Here is an 18,311-nt window from a genome sequence, read left to right on the forward strand (position 1 = left end):
ACTGGACGGGTTGTGTTTGCCTGGCAGCACTGCCCACTGAACACAACAGGGAAATTATTCTTTACCATGCTGCAATGATTTGCAACACCATATGGATACACCGTATGACTGGATTAGTCAGTGTGGTTAATGGGCAGTAAAAACGCAGCTCAACAATTTGCTTTTAGCACCACCCAACCACAAGCATAAATTTGGCCCTAGGTCCCTTTCACAGAGATGGCAAAGGGGAAGTAAAAGGTAGTAGATCCATGTTTTATCACCCCAACTAGCTAAAAATGAACCCTTTCCCATCCACCTCAGCATCCCTTTAAAAAGTTCTCAACATTGGGGAGATCGGATGATCATGTGACCATTGTGATTGGCTGTCAGTGGTCACACGATTGTGAGCAAGTCCCACTGGCTCCGGATCAATAATGGAATCAAACGCCATCTTAAGCTGGGTACACACGGGCCACAAATCGATTCGTCAGAAACTGGCCAATTTGTGGCCCATGTGCACAGTCTCACAGTCTCTAAGGAAGCTGGTCTTAGGACTGGCTTCTGTCAAACAAGCATGCTGGAAATCCAGCATCCAATCTGCACTGGCAGTGCGTTCTGGCAGGGATGCAGTACCCCCCTGTTGGAACACAAAGCACAGCAGGGGAGATCTCCTCACTAAAATCGCTTGTGTTAGTATCGTGATCTTTTTTTTTTTTCATTCAGCTTGTTGGGTTGAACGATAAAACAACTTCTTACATGTATCCAGCTTTACACAGCTCGGTCTCTGTGCTGGAAGCGCATTCAGCAAAGAAACACTGGCGCCTCCAGCGACGCACAAGTGCATTAAAGCCCACCATTTTGCTATTGACACTTGGGATTGGAAAAAAAGGTTTATAAAAATTTTAAAAACTAAAAATTAATGATGGCATTATCACCTCCTGCACACCTCTGCTGCTGATCTATTCCTAGACTTCATTCACATATAAGAGGTTTCACTCACGGCTGTGTTTGCGCCACTGAAAACGAAGGGAAAAAGATTCCTGCACCTTTTCAGAAAACGTAGTGGATCTGTGTGAAGTTGCCCTCATGCCACATATGGTGTGGGAAACATGGTGCCCTTGCTAGGCCCCTTACACACAAGGCAGGCTCCTTTGGGGGTCCGCCTGCTCAGTGGGGAATCAGTTCACTGATCCCCGCTGAGCAGGCAGATGGCTGGTTTGTGTCTTATGCAGAGCAGACACAGCACGTTTTCTTCTATGGGTGGTCCTATTGGACCCGCCAGCTGAGCAGGGAATCTGTCCACTGATCTGGTGGATGACAGATCCATGTCCTCTCCACTTACACAGTGTGGACACAAGACACAGCCTGCTCTCCTCTATAGGCGGTCGGATGTAAACAAAGCCCCTGTCCGTTTACGCCTGCTATCTAAATCGACAGATGGTAAACAGATCCCCATCTGTTTTTTATCTTATCGGATTGGATGTCGGCAGGTGTCAATGGACACATGACCATTAACACACTCTGCTCCACAGAGGAGACTGGATCACCATCTGTCTGTTTTATCGGATAGGATCGGATGTTGGTGGGTGTCAAGAGATACATCTGCCGTTCCATATCGGAGAATAGAGGGTCTGATCGGGTCCGCCGGCAAGGAATCTGTCCTCTGATCTGGCAGATGACAAGTCCATGTCCTCTCCTCTTCCACAGCATGAACACAGACACAGCTTGCTCTCCTCTATGGGCAGTCAGATGTAAACAGACCCTCTGTTCGTTTACACCTGACTGCCATCTGATCCAATTGACAGATAGGGCAGGGATCCCCATCTGTCTTTTTTTTTTTTTTATCTAATCGGATGTTGGTGTGTATCAATGGACACATGTTTATTAACACCCAATGCTCCATAGAGGAGACTGGATCCCCATCTGTGTGTTTTTATTGCTTAGGATCGGATGTCGGCAGGATACACCTGCAGCTCCATAGAGGAGAATTGAGAGTCCGATCAGGTCCGTTTGAAAAACTGACAGCCACACCTAATTGGCTAGCCTGTGTGAAAGGGCCCTTAGATGCCCATGGTCCACAGTCCATATTCCCATTGCACACATTCCAGGAATAAACACTTAGAGTACTGGGTGCTGTAGGGACCGCCAGCTAGATACTGGAACCTATACAATATGTAGATATTTGCCAGTGTACCAAGGATCATCAATTTCGTCCAAATTTTTTTTATTTACAAAATGATGTAGTGATCATTCTTGAATTAAAAAAAAACAAAAAAAAAAAAGTTTGGACGAAATTGATGATCCTTGCTTGGTGTGCTGGCGAATATCTACATAGCTTAGATGCGCACGGACACCATTACTTGCTAACGGCGCCCCAAACGCACGTTTGCACCCACCAAAGAGTGCATGGTACTGCAGGTGTAATTTATAAGTCATAAAATCAAGATTAATCACCGCGCTAACATTAATAAGCTGGCATAGATTGTATGGTAACAATAAAAAGCATAAAGGGTGAATGTATGTGGCGCTAAAAACATAAAATTATAAAATAGGAGTCCTTGTTTAGGGAAACAGCTGGACCACCCACAGTGAAGACAGAATAAGGAAAGCATGAAATTATCCCAACACACTGGGCCTCTTAAAGAAAATGGACCACTGAGTAACAGGTGGTCAAACAATTGTGATATCTCCACAGCGTCACAGAACCACCTCAATTGGATCATAGATGGCTGAATCTTGTAGTCTCAACAAATGAAAATTCATAGGTACATGTATGAAATCCAAAAAGGCAACTCCTCATGGTGTAGTATTTAAAATCAAGGTGAATTTATTTCATAAAAACCAGCCAGGGTACTCACATTTCGTTAGATAAAAGCAGACATGTCAGAAGCTACAATCTGTCATGGATATCAATTGTTTCCAACCACAAAGATGGCCGCGGTCGGCACGTTACAGCATCTTGATGTCAGAGCACCACCCAGCGTCATGACGTCACATGGAGCTGACGTCACGACGCTGTAAAGTGCCGATCGCGGCCATCTTTGTGGTTGGAAACAATTGATATCCATGACAGATTGTAGCTTCTGACATGTCTGCTTTTATCTAACGAAATGTGAGTACCCTGGATGTTTTTTATGAAATAAATTCACCCGGGTTTTAAATACTACACCATGAGGAGTTGCCTTTTTGTATTTCATACATGTACCTATGAATTTCCATTTGGTGAGACTACAAGAACCAGTCATCTCTGATCCAACTGAGGTGGTTCTGTGGATATATCACACTTGTTTGAGCGCCTGTAACTCAGTGGTCCATTTCCTTTGGTAAGAGGCCCGGTGTGTTGATGTTTGGTGGAGGATAATTTCATGCTCACCTTATTGTATTTCTGTCTACACCGTGGGAGGTTCCAGCTGTTTCCCTGAACAAGGACTCTGTTTTAACACTATGGACTCTTACTTTATAATTTTATGTTTTTTTAGCGCTGCATACATTTCATCCTTTATAATTTATAAGTTGTGCCTGCTGTAGGGCTGGGAGATTTAAAAAAAAATAAATAAATCTGCCATTTTCTTAAAAAAAAAAACTCGATTTACGATTCAAATTTTTTTTTTTTTTTTTGTGGACACCACGCCGGTCCTGAGGAGCTGCAGGCAGGCGTTTTTAGGCGAGGTCGCGGCTTCGGCCTAGTCCGCGGTGTCCAGCCTTGCGGACTAGGCCGAAGCCGCGGCCTCACCTAAAAACTCCTGCCTGTAGCTCCTCAGAACCGGCGCGGTGAAAAAAAAAAACAAAATCGATTTGCTTAAATTTGGAATTGATTTGACCTCTCAACTCGATTCAAAACGATTTTTTCCCCAGCCTGCTGTACTTTTTTTTTTTTTTTTGTGCGTTCATCAGCTGCTCATTGAAACGAACGGGCTCTCAAAACAGAACGTGCAAAAAATGTGCAAGAGCGCATATGTGCCTGGGGGTGACCCGGCCCTATTAGTCTGCTGCCCCCTGGACTGTGTTAAGTCCTAACGGGGGAGGGGGGGGTCTAACACTACCCTCCAATAGACACCCCCAGATGGTGATAAGACCTGACAGGGGGTCAAACCCTCCCCCTAACAGACGGTTATAAGACCTGATGGGGGGGTCTAACCCTCCCCCTAACAGACAGTTATAGGGCCTGAGAGGGGGTCTAACCCTCTCCCCCTACAGATGGTGATAAATCCTGACAGGGGGTCTAACCCTCCCCCTAACAGACGGTTATAAGACCTGATGGGGGGGTCTAAACCTCTCCCCCTACAGATGGTGATAAGACCTGACAGGGGGTCTAACCCTCCCCCTAACAGACAGTTATAGGGCCTGAGAGGGGGTCTAACCCTCTCCCCCTACAGATGGTGATAAATCCTGACAGGGGGTCTAACCCTCTCCCCCTACAGATGGTGATAAGACCTGACAGGGGTGTCTAACCCTCTCCCCCTACAGATGAAGATAAGACCTGACAGGGGGTCTAACCCTCTCCCCCTACAGCTGGTGATAAGACCTGACAGGGGGTCTAACCCTCTCCCCCTACAGATGAAGATAAGACCTGACAGGGGGTCTAACCCTCTCCCCCTACAGCTGGTGATAAGACCTGACAGGGGTGTCTAACCTACACAGTGTGAGATTAAAGGGCCCCTCCATGCAGTACTGGGAGGAGGGGTGATCGGTGCCAGCTGTTGTAGAAGTTGGGAGGACTGTGGTCCATGTGCAGTCCTCCAGGGCCTGATCCATGTAGGGATCCCCCTCCTCCTCCCCTCCCCTCCCCCCCTATGTCCCTGTCGGTGTGTGTGCGGTTGTCATACCTTGATCCCATACGGGGGCTCCTCCAGGGTGACCAGCATGTACCTGTCTCCTCTGCTGGCGGGATCCCGAGACCGGAGCTGGGGGGACAGAGAAGAGGGAGAGAAGGGGGGGAGGGAGGGTGATGAGTACACATAGATACTGAGCTGCACTTCTTCCCCGGTCCTGTGGGGGCGCTGTGTCCCGGTACTATACCTTCATGAACGTCTCTACAGCGCCCTTAGCTATGTCCAGGTAGGTAGTGCCCAGGTGGGTGCGCTGGTTCATGGACGCGGACGTGTCTAGCAGGAAGAGTAAGATGGGCATAGTGGTGCCGGTACTGGGGAGAGGAGGAGGAGGAGGAGGAGGGGGGGGGGGAGAGGATGGAGGAGGAGGCCTGACACTCTCAGCCTATGTGCCCCATCATCTCCTCTTTGTGTGACAGCCGTGTGGTGTTTATCGGGGGTGGCCGCTCATATGTCTCTGTATGGGGAGGCCCCGGGGCTCAGTGTGCTGTTTGTAGGCCGGACTGCCCTTGTTTATAACCCCCCTCGTCCCTCCCCGCCCGGTTCCCTTCTTCCCTCCCTCGGTGGATGTGACAGAAGTTTGAATGAGTTCAGCACTACTTCCCCCTCTCGCAGCCTCAGTCTCCCTCTACTGAGCGTTTCCTTTCGCACTCGCGGCCTTTTAAGGCGGGTGGGAGGGGCTTCGGCGAGTTCCTAGTAAAAAAAAAAAAAGGAGGACTCTTACGTCAGGCGCGTCACGTCACCAAACCCGAGCCCGCCGCTCATTGGTTCGGGAGGGAGGGGGGTGCGCGTAACCGCGTCGCGGCCGGGTTCGCTCTGAGTGGCTGAAGAGGTCGGCGCGCCCCTGCTTGGAGAGGGAGGTGTTAAAGCGCGCGGTTGGGAAGGGGGAGGAGCCGAGGCGGCGGAGAAGGGGAGGGACTCTCGCGTGACCGCGCAGTTCTTTTTTTTCCCTCCTCTCCTCTTGTCTATAACGGGCGTCGTCGTTGGAGATTTTTCTTTCAGTCGTCGTCGGCGGAGCGGTGGTGGAGGAGGGGGAGGACGGTCCGTGCTGGTAGAGCGGCTTCCAGTCACCCAGACGGTGTATAGTGTGCGCGCCCGAGTCTCCACTCCGTACCGTCCGCCGTGCCCTTGACTGCGGGATCCTGTGTCCTACTATAGGCCGGGGCCGGCCATGGCCTCCCAGTATGAAGGAGAAATCAGAGGAGAGCCCCGTGTGTGTCCTTCATACCATTGGAGGGGTCTATAGAGTGATGTGTGATGGCAGATCCTGGGATGGGGCTTAAGCTGGCCTCCCGCCTTATGTTTATATAATACTCAGAGCAACCAGGGGCCCTCACATCGGGGGCCACAACCAGTATTGGAATCTAGGATCCCTGTAGATTAGGGCATTCGGGGCCCTTTAGATCTGGATAACTGGGGCCCTTTAATATTTGGGCAGTCAGGGCCTTTTGGATACCTGGGGCCCTTTAATATTTGGGCAGTTGTGGCCCTTGAAGATTCTGGCAGCTGGGGAACTTTAGATAACTGGGCCCCTTTTAAGGTTTGGGCAGCCGGGGCCCTTTAGATGTGGATACCCGGGGCCCTTTAATATTTGGGCAGCCGAGGCTCTTCAAGATTCTGGCAACTGCGGCCCTTTAGATTCGGACAGCCGGGGCCCTTTAGATTTGGATAACTGGGGCCCTTTAAGATTCGGGCAGCCGGGGCCCTTTAGATTTGGATAACTGGGGCCCTTTAAGATTCGAACAGCCGGGGCCCTTTAGATTTGGATAACTGGGGCCCTTTAATGTTTGGGCAGCAAGAGCCCTTTAGATTTGGATAACTGGGGCCCTTTAAGATTTGAACAGCCAGGGCCCTTTAGATTTGGATAACTGGGGCCCTTTAAGATTTGAACAGCCAGGGCCCTTTAGATTTGGATAACTGGGGCCCTTTAAGATTCGGACATCCAGGGCCCTTTAGATTTGGATAACTGGGGCCCTTTAAGATTTGAACAGCCGGAGCCCTTTAAATGTTTGGAGCCCTTTAAGATTTGAACAGCCAGGGCCCTTTAGATTTGGATACCTGGGGCCCTTTAATATCTGGGCAGCCGAGGCCCTTGAAGATTCTGTCAACCAGGGAACTTTAGATAACTGGGCCCCTTTAAGGTTTGGTCAGCAGGGGCCCTTTAGATTTGGATAACTGGGGCCCTTTAAGGTTTGGTTAGCAGATACCCTTTACCTATACCTGGGGCCCTTTAAGATTTGGGCAGTTGGGGCCCTTTAAGATTTAGGTAGCCGAGGCCCTTTAAGGTTTGAGCAGCAAGAGTCCTTCAAGGTTTGGATAAGAGGGGGCTCTTTAGTGCTTGGTTAGTAAAGACCCTTTAGCTATAACTGATACCCTTTAAGGTTTGGTCATCAGGGGTCCCTTTAGTCTCAGTTCACGTGTTTGCATTGGCACATGCAGAAAAAAGTCCCTTTAAAAAAAAAAAAAAGAAAGCATGAAACTGCACCATGTGGTTTTGCAAATGCAAATACATGCTGTTTTCTGATGCAGGGGGGCATTAAGAATTTATGGGGCCTCCCCATGCATCTGCTAAAGAGCGGCACATTTTGTGTGCAGGCCAGGAACATGTGAAATTGTGCCCAACCTGCACATATGTGAAGCTAGCTAAAGATTTGGGGGTCCTTTTTTATACCGGAGTCCACTTCAGATTTAGGCAGCCGCAGCTCCTTAAGGTGCAGCTGAAGTCTTGGTGAGGACAGACTGCGAGCAGCCAGGTTATTCTCGCATTAGAAACATACAATGTCCCTTCTGCAGTAATATGCACCGAACTGCCTTCCCACAGCCATCTCTGGCATGGAAACTGATCTGCGCAGCTCAGCTTACAGCGCTGGGCTGATCCCTGTGTGCCGGGATGAGTGGCTCATGTGCAAGTGTGACATCATCCCGCGCCGACCAATGAGGATGCTTGAAGACCAGCACGCAGATGATGATGCAGGCGAGGGACAGATGGAGGAAAGGTAAGGATCCCTTTTAATCACTGCGACCTGTGGGTGCTGCGCAACGTAGATAGGTTAGTAAATGTGAAGAGGTAAGGATCGCCTCTACTCCCAACCAGCCCAGGTGAATAAATAAGGAGGGGCTTCAGCCTACATGTCTCCACCACGCCACTCACCCTCAGGCCGCTCCTTATTTATTCACCTGGGTTGGCCAGGAGTAGCGGCGATCCTTTCCTCTTTACGTCTACTAGCCCTAAGGACCCCTTTAGTTCCGCTAAAGGCAGCCCAGGTTGCATGAAAAAAATGGACTCCATTTCCCTATACACAGCCTTGATGTGGATGGGGGAATTCTCCCCACTGAGCTATTGTATTCTGACAGCTGGGAGACTTCCCCACCATCAGAATACACTGAGCACTGCTGGCTGTAGCCTGCAACGCTGATCGAGCGGGGAAAATTCAACACGGTGGTTGTACAGAAGTCCTCCAGTAGATCAACTTTTGTACAAACTCTGCTCATACATGGATTGAAATTTGGTCAGTCTCTCCTGAACCGGAGGGATTTCGATCCATGTATGGCCGGCTTTAGTCTTGGACAACTGGGGCCCCTTCAGGTCTTGGCAGCCGGGGCCCCATCATATGAGGAAGAGAGGTGCCAGCACAGGCAGGGATGTGTAACTCCTCCCTGGCTGGAGAAGTGTGTAGCTCTCCTGCAGCTCTGTAATGTGATTTATATGGCAGTTGATGGGTCATGGTGACATTTGTAGTACCTCACCAGCCAGATCAGGGGAAGTGTAGGCTGGAAAGGACTCCGGTAAAATGCCAGGGTGCCATCTTCCAGCTTGGATATGTTCTACTTTGGGTGGGGGTGGTTAACTAGGGCTTAAGAGCTCAGCAATGCTGTAGTCACATGTCATGTACAGCCAAGGCATGATGGGACCTGTAGTGTGTTAACAGCTGGAATGCAGCCAGAGTCTCCAAGCTGTTTGAGCAGCAGGCCTGGGGTGACACCTGCCCCTAGTAGGGCATTCTAAGACTTGTAACTCAGGTCACCTTTGCTGAAACAGAACCAGAAATGTCAGTATATCTGTTGTCTCTCCATATCGGTGTCATTTAGACAAAGACAAGCCAGCGCTGGCAGTCCGATGGTTAATTTCAAGTTTATCTAGTTTGCTTCCTGCGAGTTTCGGATGCCACATTTCCAGGCACACATCTCCGTCCACTTCAGGAGACTGCGGGTGACCACCGTCTTATGATTTCCACACAAAATGATTTGCTTATTGCAGACGTTCACCGAGAATGTCAGTGTTCCTTAACAGGCCGTGTTTTCATAATGCAGCATAAAGAAATGAGGAGTTATTAATGTGCAAGCTATTGCTGAATAGGCAGTGACAGCAGACATGGGAGAGAACATCAAACCCCACCCAAGTCTGAGGTCATGTTTACTAGGGAACTTTAACAGTCGTGTATCCGTCGAAGAAAAACTTGCTGGCTGGCGTAAACGCTCACATGGAACAGATCCTCATGTAGTGCAAAAATTCTATCAACAATACGCATGCAGGTGTTTTTGTTTTTTTTTTTTTGTTTTTTTAAATTTGTCTATCTGAAGGCTGATGATTATTATACTTTATAAAATAAAACCCTGTATAGGAGTAGAGGTTCTGTGCTCGTTTGACAGTTTTCCTCTTGAGGGTTTTTTCACAACTGATTCATAAAGAGATGTTTTATGAAGGAAGCTGCCAGCCTGCTGAGGTTCCTTTACAAAGGGTAGGAAGCTCCATGGGCTTTACATCTGCAAACCTCAGCCAGCTCTGACTGCTATGCTTGTCTCTCAGCAGACGTCTGTATGACAAATTAGGGTTTCTGCATAGCAGTGTGCCTGTGTACAGCTCTATATTGATGCATGCTGTGCCATACATGAACCCGTGTTAATTAGGTCCACCTGACAACTGATCACAGCTCTACAAGATGGAATATGTTTGGACTTGTGTATTATTCAAGGAGCTTCTTGCCCAGGAAAGACACCTTATAAAGTGCTTGTTCTGTCCATTCAGTTATTGGCTTAAACCACATATGTCAAACACTAGGCCCCCCAGGCCAAATGCAGCCCCCCAGGCCTTGTCATGTGGCCCTCATACCCAGTTTTTCAGGTGGAACTCTATTCCCCCACCTCTGGCTCTCTCCCTCTGCTCCCCGCAGTCCCTTGTAAACGTAGAAGCCTTCTGTGTTTATAAGGGACAGCTTTACCCTCAGCGGCTCCCGATCTAACAGATTCCTGCACGCACTGATAGTGGGTGGGGACCGATCTCCAGAATCTGAGAGAGAGAATGAACTTCCTCCAAGGCGAGGTAGAGCTGTCTACACAGGGAGGTGCTAGATCCAAGTACACAGGTAATAGAGCCGCCTACACAGGGAGGTACTAGACCCGGGCTAGGTAGGACTCAATGGGGGAGATTTACTAAAGCTGGAGCACTCAGAATCTGGTGCAACTGTTCATGGTAGCCAATCAGCTTCTAACTTCAGCTTGTTCAATTAAGCTTTGACAATAAAAACCTGGATGTTGATTGGTTTCTATGCACAGCAGCACCAGATTGTGCACTCTCCAGTTTTAGTAAATGATCCCCAATGTCTGCCGGCAACTCGCGATTGTGGTGAGGAGAGGCAGAACGGGGTACTGTCTATGTAAACAAGGCGATTCCCTGTTCTGCCAGATGACATGACAGGGATCTACTGTTACCAGTGATCGCTGTCGTGTTCCAGTAAGCCCATCCCACCTACAGTTGGAACACACCCAGGGAACACATTTATGTCTGGTACACACGATGAGATCATCGGATGAACGAACATCCGTTTTTTGTTTTGTTTTTTTGCATGCTAATTTCAGATCGAATCTGAGTTTACTGAAGTCACAAAATTTCCCGTACAACAGAAAAAAAAATTTGGAAGGGATTAAATGAAAATCGTACGAAAAAAAAATTTGTGCATGTCAGATAAAATAATATCAGATGAACTGTCATGATCGGCTCTCGAAAGCTCTGTACTAACAATCCGATTATCGTACGATCGTTTCAAAAGCGGTATTTTCCGTACGATTTTCTGATCGTGTGTACAGGGCTTAAACCCCTTGATCACTCCCTAGTGTTAACATCTTCCCTGTCAGTGTCATTTTTACATTGATCGGTGCATTTTTATGTCACTGGTCCCCAAAAAGTGTAATTTGGGGTCAGGTTTGTCTGCTGCAATGTCGCATTCCTGCTAAAAATTGAAGAATTCTACTTTAACTCCCTCCATCTATTCCCCCCCCCCCCCCCCTCTTACCTGTATTGCTGGGCTTCAAAACACATACCCGCACAATGAATCCAGCGTTGTTCCAGTGGCAAACTGGGTCCTGTACTGCCATCTTCGTCATCTCCAGCTGGCTGCCTTTTCTGTATTCATACAGCCAGCTGGCAAGGACATGCTATGCCCACCCTCCTAAGCCTATTCTATCTACCCTGTTAAAGGAAAGATGCCTATACTTGCATATTCTGAGGACATGTGATCAGGTCACAGCACCGGCATCCGTGTAGAGGAGGGATAGCCGACAACGGCTGCTCCATAGTAAGCCCATGGGTGACGTCATCACCCAGGCTCTGCAGCCATTGTCGCTACCTCTCCTCTACACTGAAGCCGCTGCTGAAGAGATCATGTGAGCAGACTGAAGCAACTTGAGAACAGGTAAGTACGGTATATGTTGAGGTGAACTATGAAATCCTCCACCGCACACCAACACACCGGGCCTCTTACCGCAGAAAATGGACAACTAGGTCAGTGATGACTACACTGCAGAGTGCATGAGCATCATGGAAAATGTAGTTCCAAAACATCTGGGGTGCCAAGGTTCACCATCACTGCACTAGGTTATAGGTGGTCAGATAAGAATGATAAATCCACTATAGCACGACTCCACTCTGGTACTAGACAGCTGAATCTCATAGGGTCGTAACATGGAGTGAATCCACAGGTTCATATGTAGGATAAAAGAGAAGCAACGCTTCATAGTGTAGTATGTTAATTCAAGATGATTTTATTAAGTAAAAATCATACAGGGTACTCGCATTTGGAGAATTAAAACAAGAATTTCAGGAACACAAAAAGTCCAGGTGCGTGATAATATTTCACATTAAAGGTGCATCACCCCTGTGCTTGGTGCATAAAAGTGAAAGCTTACCAAATGTAATGATCCCACCAAGATATCGTATGTGTTTATGTATAAGTGCCTTTGAAGGCAGGTGGTCAGCCAGCTTCAGGAAATGAATCCAGGCTCGTGTTTCTCCTTGATCTTGTGTCTCGCATCATGTGGTATGAAAAATAATGGAAGAGGCTCCTGGTGCGTTAATGTTTAAAAACCAGTTTATTGTATAAAAAATGCACCTACATCAAAGACATTAGAATCGGGCAGAGTGTGTGTGTAAAATCATGCATGGCCGTCTGCAGAATGGTCGGCGCATGTTGACTTCACGTTGCTATCTCCAATCAGATGCGTTTCCTCTCAGAAGGCACCGACTGGGATAGAGGCTCATCTTAGTTGATGCCTTCTAAGAGGAGTGGTGCATTATTGCAATGCAAAAGACCCTTCAGTTTGGGGGAAAAAGGAGGTGACAGTATTGCCTCCTGAACACCTGCAAACTGCCATTTCATCACCACTAAAAAACTATTTTCAGTAAACTCAGCTATCAGTATGAACAAAGCACAACAGTTACCCAGAGAGCACAAATTGGAGTTTTATGGTGCAGAAAAATCAATCAGAAGCATAATTTACCAAAAAATAGAAAATTTTATTACATAGATATTGTAAAACAATTATAAAATGTAGGCCATAACGACCCAGTGGTCAAGGTACAAAAGTGTGATTGCCTCTACACGTTTCACCAAAAACATGGCTTCTTCTGGAGCTTTTGTAGAACCTTGTTATTTACTATTTGCCACCTTTCAAAATGGTCTTGGTTCCAAATGATCCTGTAGACCAGTGGTTCTCAACCTTGCTAGGGCCGTGACCCCTTGATAAAAATTCCCAAGTTGTGGGGACCCCTAACAGTACAATTATTTTTGTAGCATGGGTTGTCAGCACCCAAGGCAAGACAAGTAATTTTCATCCCTAACCCACGGACATTTAGCGCTCCCTGAGTCCCTTCCACTCGTACAGTATTAAAACCTCTTATGGTACATTTTAGGATGTACCACTCTTTCTCTGTGTTCTCCTTTCTTTCCCTTTTATTACTATCCAAATTTTCTGGTTTATTTTTCCCCCTATCCCTTTCTAGCCATCTTTCTTGTTCTTTCTCTTATTCTTTCTCTCCATTTTCTTTGTTCCTCCCCCTCTTTTACTCTCCCTTCCATGTATTCTCTATTTGCATTCCTTCTCCTTGGCGGGGGGAACGGGATGAGTGGCAGTTCTGGTGGGGAGTTGGGATCAGTGGCAGTGCTCGGGGGGGGCTGGGTGCTGATCAGCCAACTTAGGTGCTCTTGATCAAGGTCATTTGCTGATCTGAGAACTGTAGTGGGGACTTTTAATGGCAACTATAATCACAGATAGTGTTACTCACTGTGTCTCCAACTTTGTGGTGTCTCGTAGCAGCAGTGACACCTATGACAAAATCAGGAGATAGGGTCGGCTCCAGCCCCTCCCACTTCACATTCCTCACCAGTCAGCTGACTTCTAGTCTCTGCCCCCCACCCATGCCGTGAACTGGATTGGCGGCTGCAAAGAGGCTGAGTGGGCGGCCACGGGCTCCAGGAACAGCCCTGCTGGGTGGCTGAAAAAAGGCTGGGAGAGCGGTACAGGCTTCAGGAACAGCCCAGGATTTGGTGACTCCTGGAAAATCATCATTCGACCCCGAGGGGGTCCCGACCCCAGGTTGAGAACCACTGCCTTAGACCCATCAGAAGGTTTTATGGGGAACGTCTGTGCCAAAAAAGAGACATTGCCCTATAGCAGCACCTAGTGTTTCAAAGAAGTTTAATGAATCGATCAATATTTTAATCCTTTTCCGTATATAAACCTCTTTTTTTGCCAGCAAGTTTATAGGGTAATTATACCATATGAGCACTTTCCTCTTTTAGTTTATCACTGTTCCTTGGCTCAGTGTCCGCATGACACCTCTTTAACCAGTAACGATTGAAAAAAAATGTATTTTTATTTCAATCTTTCACAAGGGCTAAACCCTTTTTAAACAGGTTAAGAGCCTCACTAGCAACAGCGTGGATAATTTTTTGTAAATTATGCTTCTGATTGATTTTTCTGCACCTTAACCACTTGCCTGCAGGGCACTTAAACCCTCCTCCTGCCCAGACCAATTTTCAGCTTTCGGTGCTCTCTCACTTTGAATGACAATTACCCAAAGTATTTTTTTGTCCTTTTTTCATACTGTCTTTTGGTGGAATTTGATCACTGCTGGGTTTTTTTATTTTTTGGTCTATAAATGAAAAAAGACCGAAAAATTTAAAAAAAAACGCATTTTCCTTACTTTCTGTGATAAAATTTTGCAAATTATTCATTATTTTTCTTCATAAATTTTGGCTACAATTTATACTGCTACATATCTTTGGTAAAAAAATAACCCAAATTAGTGGATATTATTTGGTCTGTTGGAAAGTTAGAGAGTCTACAAGCTGTGGTGCAAATCATAAAAAATTGATCACACCTGATGTACTGGTGGCCAGTCTCATTTCTTGCGACCCAAACAAGCCAGGAAAGTACAAATACCTCCCAAATGACCCCTTTTTTGAAAGTAGACATTCCAAGGTATTTAGTAAGATGCATAGTGAGCTTTTTAATCTTTTCATTTTTCCCACAATTCTTTGCAAAATGAATATTTTTTTTCCCCACAAAATTGCCATATTAATAGATTATTTCTCTCACATGGCATGTGTATACCACAAATGACACCCCAAAATACATTCTGCTACTCCTCCTGAGTATGGCGATGCCACATGTGTGGGACTTTTTCACAGCCTAGCCACGTAGAGAGGCCTAACACGCAGGGAGCACCATCAGGTGTTCTAGGAGCATAAATTACACATCTAACTTGTTGACTACCTATTACATTTTTGAAGGCCCTGGAGCACCAGGACATTGAAACATGGCACTGATGACATATGGCACTGATACATGGCACTGATGACAGATGTCATTAATACGTGGCACTAATACGTGGCATTGATGACACGTGACAATGATGTGGCACTGATGACAGGTGGCACTAAAGGCACGTGACACTGATGTGGCACTGATGACAGATGGCACGTGGCACTGATGACACGTGACACTGGTGTGGCACTGATAACAGATGGCATGTGACACTGACAGGTGGCACTGATGACAGGTGGCACTGGGAACAGATGGCACTGACAGGTACTGTGGGCACTGTACTTATTTAGTGTTCACAATCTGCAGCACTGAAGCTCTCCCTCCTCACACGCGGTCTCTGTATGAGGAGGGAGAGCCGGCAATGAGAGGTGATCTCTTATATTTACATTTGAGATCATCTCTCATTGGACACGCCGATCGAGTGCTAAATGGCCGCTGTGATTGGCCATTTAGCACGATCTGTGATTGGCTGTGTCCAAGGGACGCGGCCAACACAGATTTTCCCCGATGCGCGCCCGCGGCGGCATGCGGGGAACAAGTAAACAGGAGGACATCCAGGGGCGCCCTCCCGGCAATTAAGCTCCACGCTGTAGCCGTCTTTCGGCTATAGCGCGGGTGGGAGTGGTTAAAACTCCAATTTTGGGCTCTCTGGGTATATATTGTTTTGTCCTATTCAAAGGAGGTGGTGCATGTATTAGAATCTCCTAGCTCCAATATCAATTTGATAAATGAAAGCACAACAGTTGTTCCATCTGATTTAAAAAAAAACTCACATTTACCAGTTCGTTGAGTCCACAGTTGTTTTCTTTGCAGATGAAGTTGTCCTTGCACTGCCAACTCCTTTTTGTGCATGCGCAGCTACACCTACACCACAGACCTGCAGCTTGTCTGCGCATACGGGAACAAGATCAAAATAACGCAACACTTTGTCCCCGAAGGAAACTGTCTCCTGTGAGGTAGACATCCCAGAAAGGGGTGGGGGATGTGTGACCATTACGTTGGCCTCATCTAGAGGAGAAATCTGGAAATAGTGGCTGACTTCACCTTTTGCAACATGTTACACCTGTGTAAAGAAAACTTTCAAAGCACCCATGCCCCCTGAGCCCCCCCACGCACACCTCGTGACAGCATGCAGGGGTCCCTCTCCCTTGCCCTTGCTGTTGCCTTTAAAGTTTGTGAGAATCTGCCCACACAGATGCCTGAGATTAAAAAACGAAACGCCGGCAACTCTGGAAATTCTTCTGTAATCTTTTATTATAACATGACCATTAAAATGTGACCATTGACGCGTTTCGGCACTTAGCCTTGTTCACAGCAACACAGATGCCTAGTTCATTCGCAGAGATGGTACTTATCAATGTAGCACAAGTGCAATAATCAGTGCACACCTTGTTCATTGACACGTCCTCCAGCTCCCCAACTGACAGCCCGTAGGGGCAGGGAGCTGAAGGAAGAGTGTGAACACTGAAGGAGCCTGACGTTGCGTCCTGCAATGCTTTGCAACTAATAAATGCACTTTTTTTCCTGCAAAAATATATGCGTAATGTTTTTTTTCTTAAAGGTGAACTTTGCCTTTAAAGGTACTTACTCTGTCTAGCACTACATTGGTATTAAACCTAAAAGCAAACATTTATTATTTACAGCTTATTAATTCTTTGATGTGATGGCCATATTTGTTTACTTTTTTAGGCTTTCTTTTTGTGCACCTGGTGATCCGCCAATAATAAAGAGAAACAAACATAAAAAGAACAAGCTGTCCTGTCACCCCACTGTCAGAATACAATAGCGCAGCGAGAAGGATTTCTCCATCCACATTGAAAGCTTGGATGGGGGTATAGGTTCAGTGTTTTTTTCCTTCAACCTGTTGGCTGAACGAAAAGAAAACTGAACCATGTATGGCCAGCTTAAAATGTCATGAAACTCACATCATAGAACACTATCAATAAATGCTGTATTATATGCAGGGCCGTCTTTAATATTGACTGGACCCTGGGCAAACATTTTCTTGGGCCCCCTCTTCCATGCGATTTCACTCTCCACATGCTTTGAGGCATACAATAAATAGCAACTAGACTCCAAATCAGTTTACTTAATTTAGATCAGGCAGCGATTATGATTGGTTGCCAGAGGTTACAGTGTATCATTACCACCTTACTGACTGGCAGCTAGAGGTTACAGCACACATTATGGCTTACTGTTTATTTTCTAGAGGTTGCAGCACATGACTTCTGCTTGTTGATTGGTTGCTAGAGTTTACTGTACATCAATACTGCTCACTGATTGTTTGCTAGGGGTTACTGGACATCTATACCACTCACTAATTGCTAGAGGTTATTGCACATTATTACTGCTCACTGATTGGTTGCAAGAGGTTAGTGCACAGCATTACTGATCACTGATTGGTTGCTAAAGGTTACACCACATCATCTTCTCACTGTCTGCACACCATGGACTGGGGAGGTGAGGAGACCCATCAATAGACAGAAAACTCCTAGGACTCCTGGGATCAGTGGCAACGCTGGGGGGGTTGATGGGATCAGTGGTGGGGGGATGGGATTAGTTAGAAGGCAGTACACTGTGATAAATTCTGAATCATGTAGAGCAAAGCTGGAAATCTTTGGCACCTATATAGTGGGGGATTCTACCAATGTAATGGGGAATTTACAATGACCAACAATGTGAGGGGGAATTTGCACTGACCACCATGTAATGGGGGATTTTACACCACCCACCAATAGAAAAGAGGAATTTCTACACTGACACCAATGTAATAAGAGCATTTACACCAACCACCAGTGTAAGGGGGAATATACAATGACCTCCATGTAAGGGGGAATTTACATTGACAACCATTGTCGAGGAGATTTGTACTGACCACCACTGTAAGGTGACACTTCTACACCGACCACCAATGTTAGGGGGGATTTACACTGACCACCAATGTAAAGGAAGATTTACACTGACCACCAGTGTAAGGGTAATTCTGAGCTTACCACCAATGTAAAGGGAATGTACACTGATCTCCAATGTTATCAAGCATTTACACTGACAACCAATGTAATGGGGGATTTTACATCACAGCCAATAAAGGGGGATTTCTACACCGGCCACCAATGTAAGGGCGATTTACACTCACCACCAATTTAAAGGGGGCTTCTACATGGAAGCGAGGATTTGAAACTGACCACAAATGCAAGTTTGGATTTTTTTCAGCGATTACCAGTATAAAGAGGAGTTTCTACACTGGCCACCAATGTAATGGGGATTTACACTGACCACTAATGTAACAGGAGCATTCACAGTAACCACCAATGTAAAGAGGGATTTACACTGACCACCAATGTAAGGGGGACCTTCACAATGGCCACTAGTGTGAATGAAAGGATTCTACACCAAGCCCCA

General features: G+C 46.7%; 1 protein-coding gene across 3 annotated transcripts in view; it reads right to left on the bottom strand.

Moving 5' to 3' along the window:
* INTS6 (integrator complex subunit 6) overlaps positions 1 to 18,311 on the bottom strand; it is a 133,217-nt gene that overhangs the window by 70,096 nt on the left and 44,810 nt on the right. For 2 of the 3 annotated variants that reach the window (XM_073613239.1, XM_073613238.1), the window contains exons 1-2: positions 4,999 to 5,462; positions 4,806 to 4,883 (exon numbers count right to left, since the gene is read on the bottom strand). The exons of the other annotated variant lie outside the window; for it this stretch is intronic. In XM_073613239.1, the coding sequence (XP_073469340.1) occupies positions 4,806 to 4,883; positions 4,999 to 5,109 (189 nt within the window). In that variant the 5' untranslated portion in view covers positions 5,110 to 5,462. Of the gene's footprint in view, positions 1 to 4,805; positions 4,884 to 4,998; positions 5,463 to 18,311 lie in introns of those variants that run through there. 3 annotated transcript variants of the gene reach the window in all.

This window comes from Aquarana catesbeiana, linkage group LG02 (assembly GCF_042186555.1).
Source record: "Aquarana catesbeiana isolate 2022-GZ linkage group LG02, ASM4218655v1, whole genome shotgun sequence".
In the NCBI taxonomy this organism is placed as follows: Eukaryota; Metazoa; Chordata; class Amphibia; order Anura; family Ranidae; genus Aquarana; species Aquarana catesbeiana.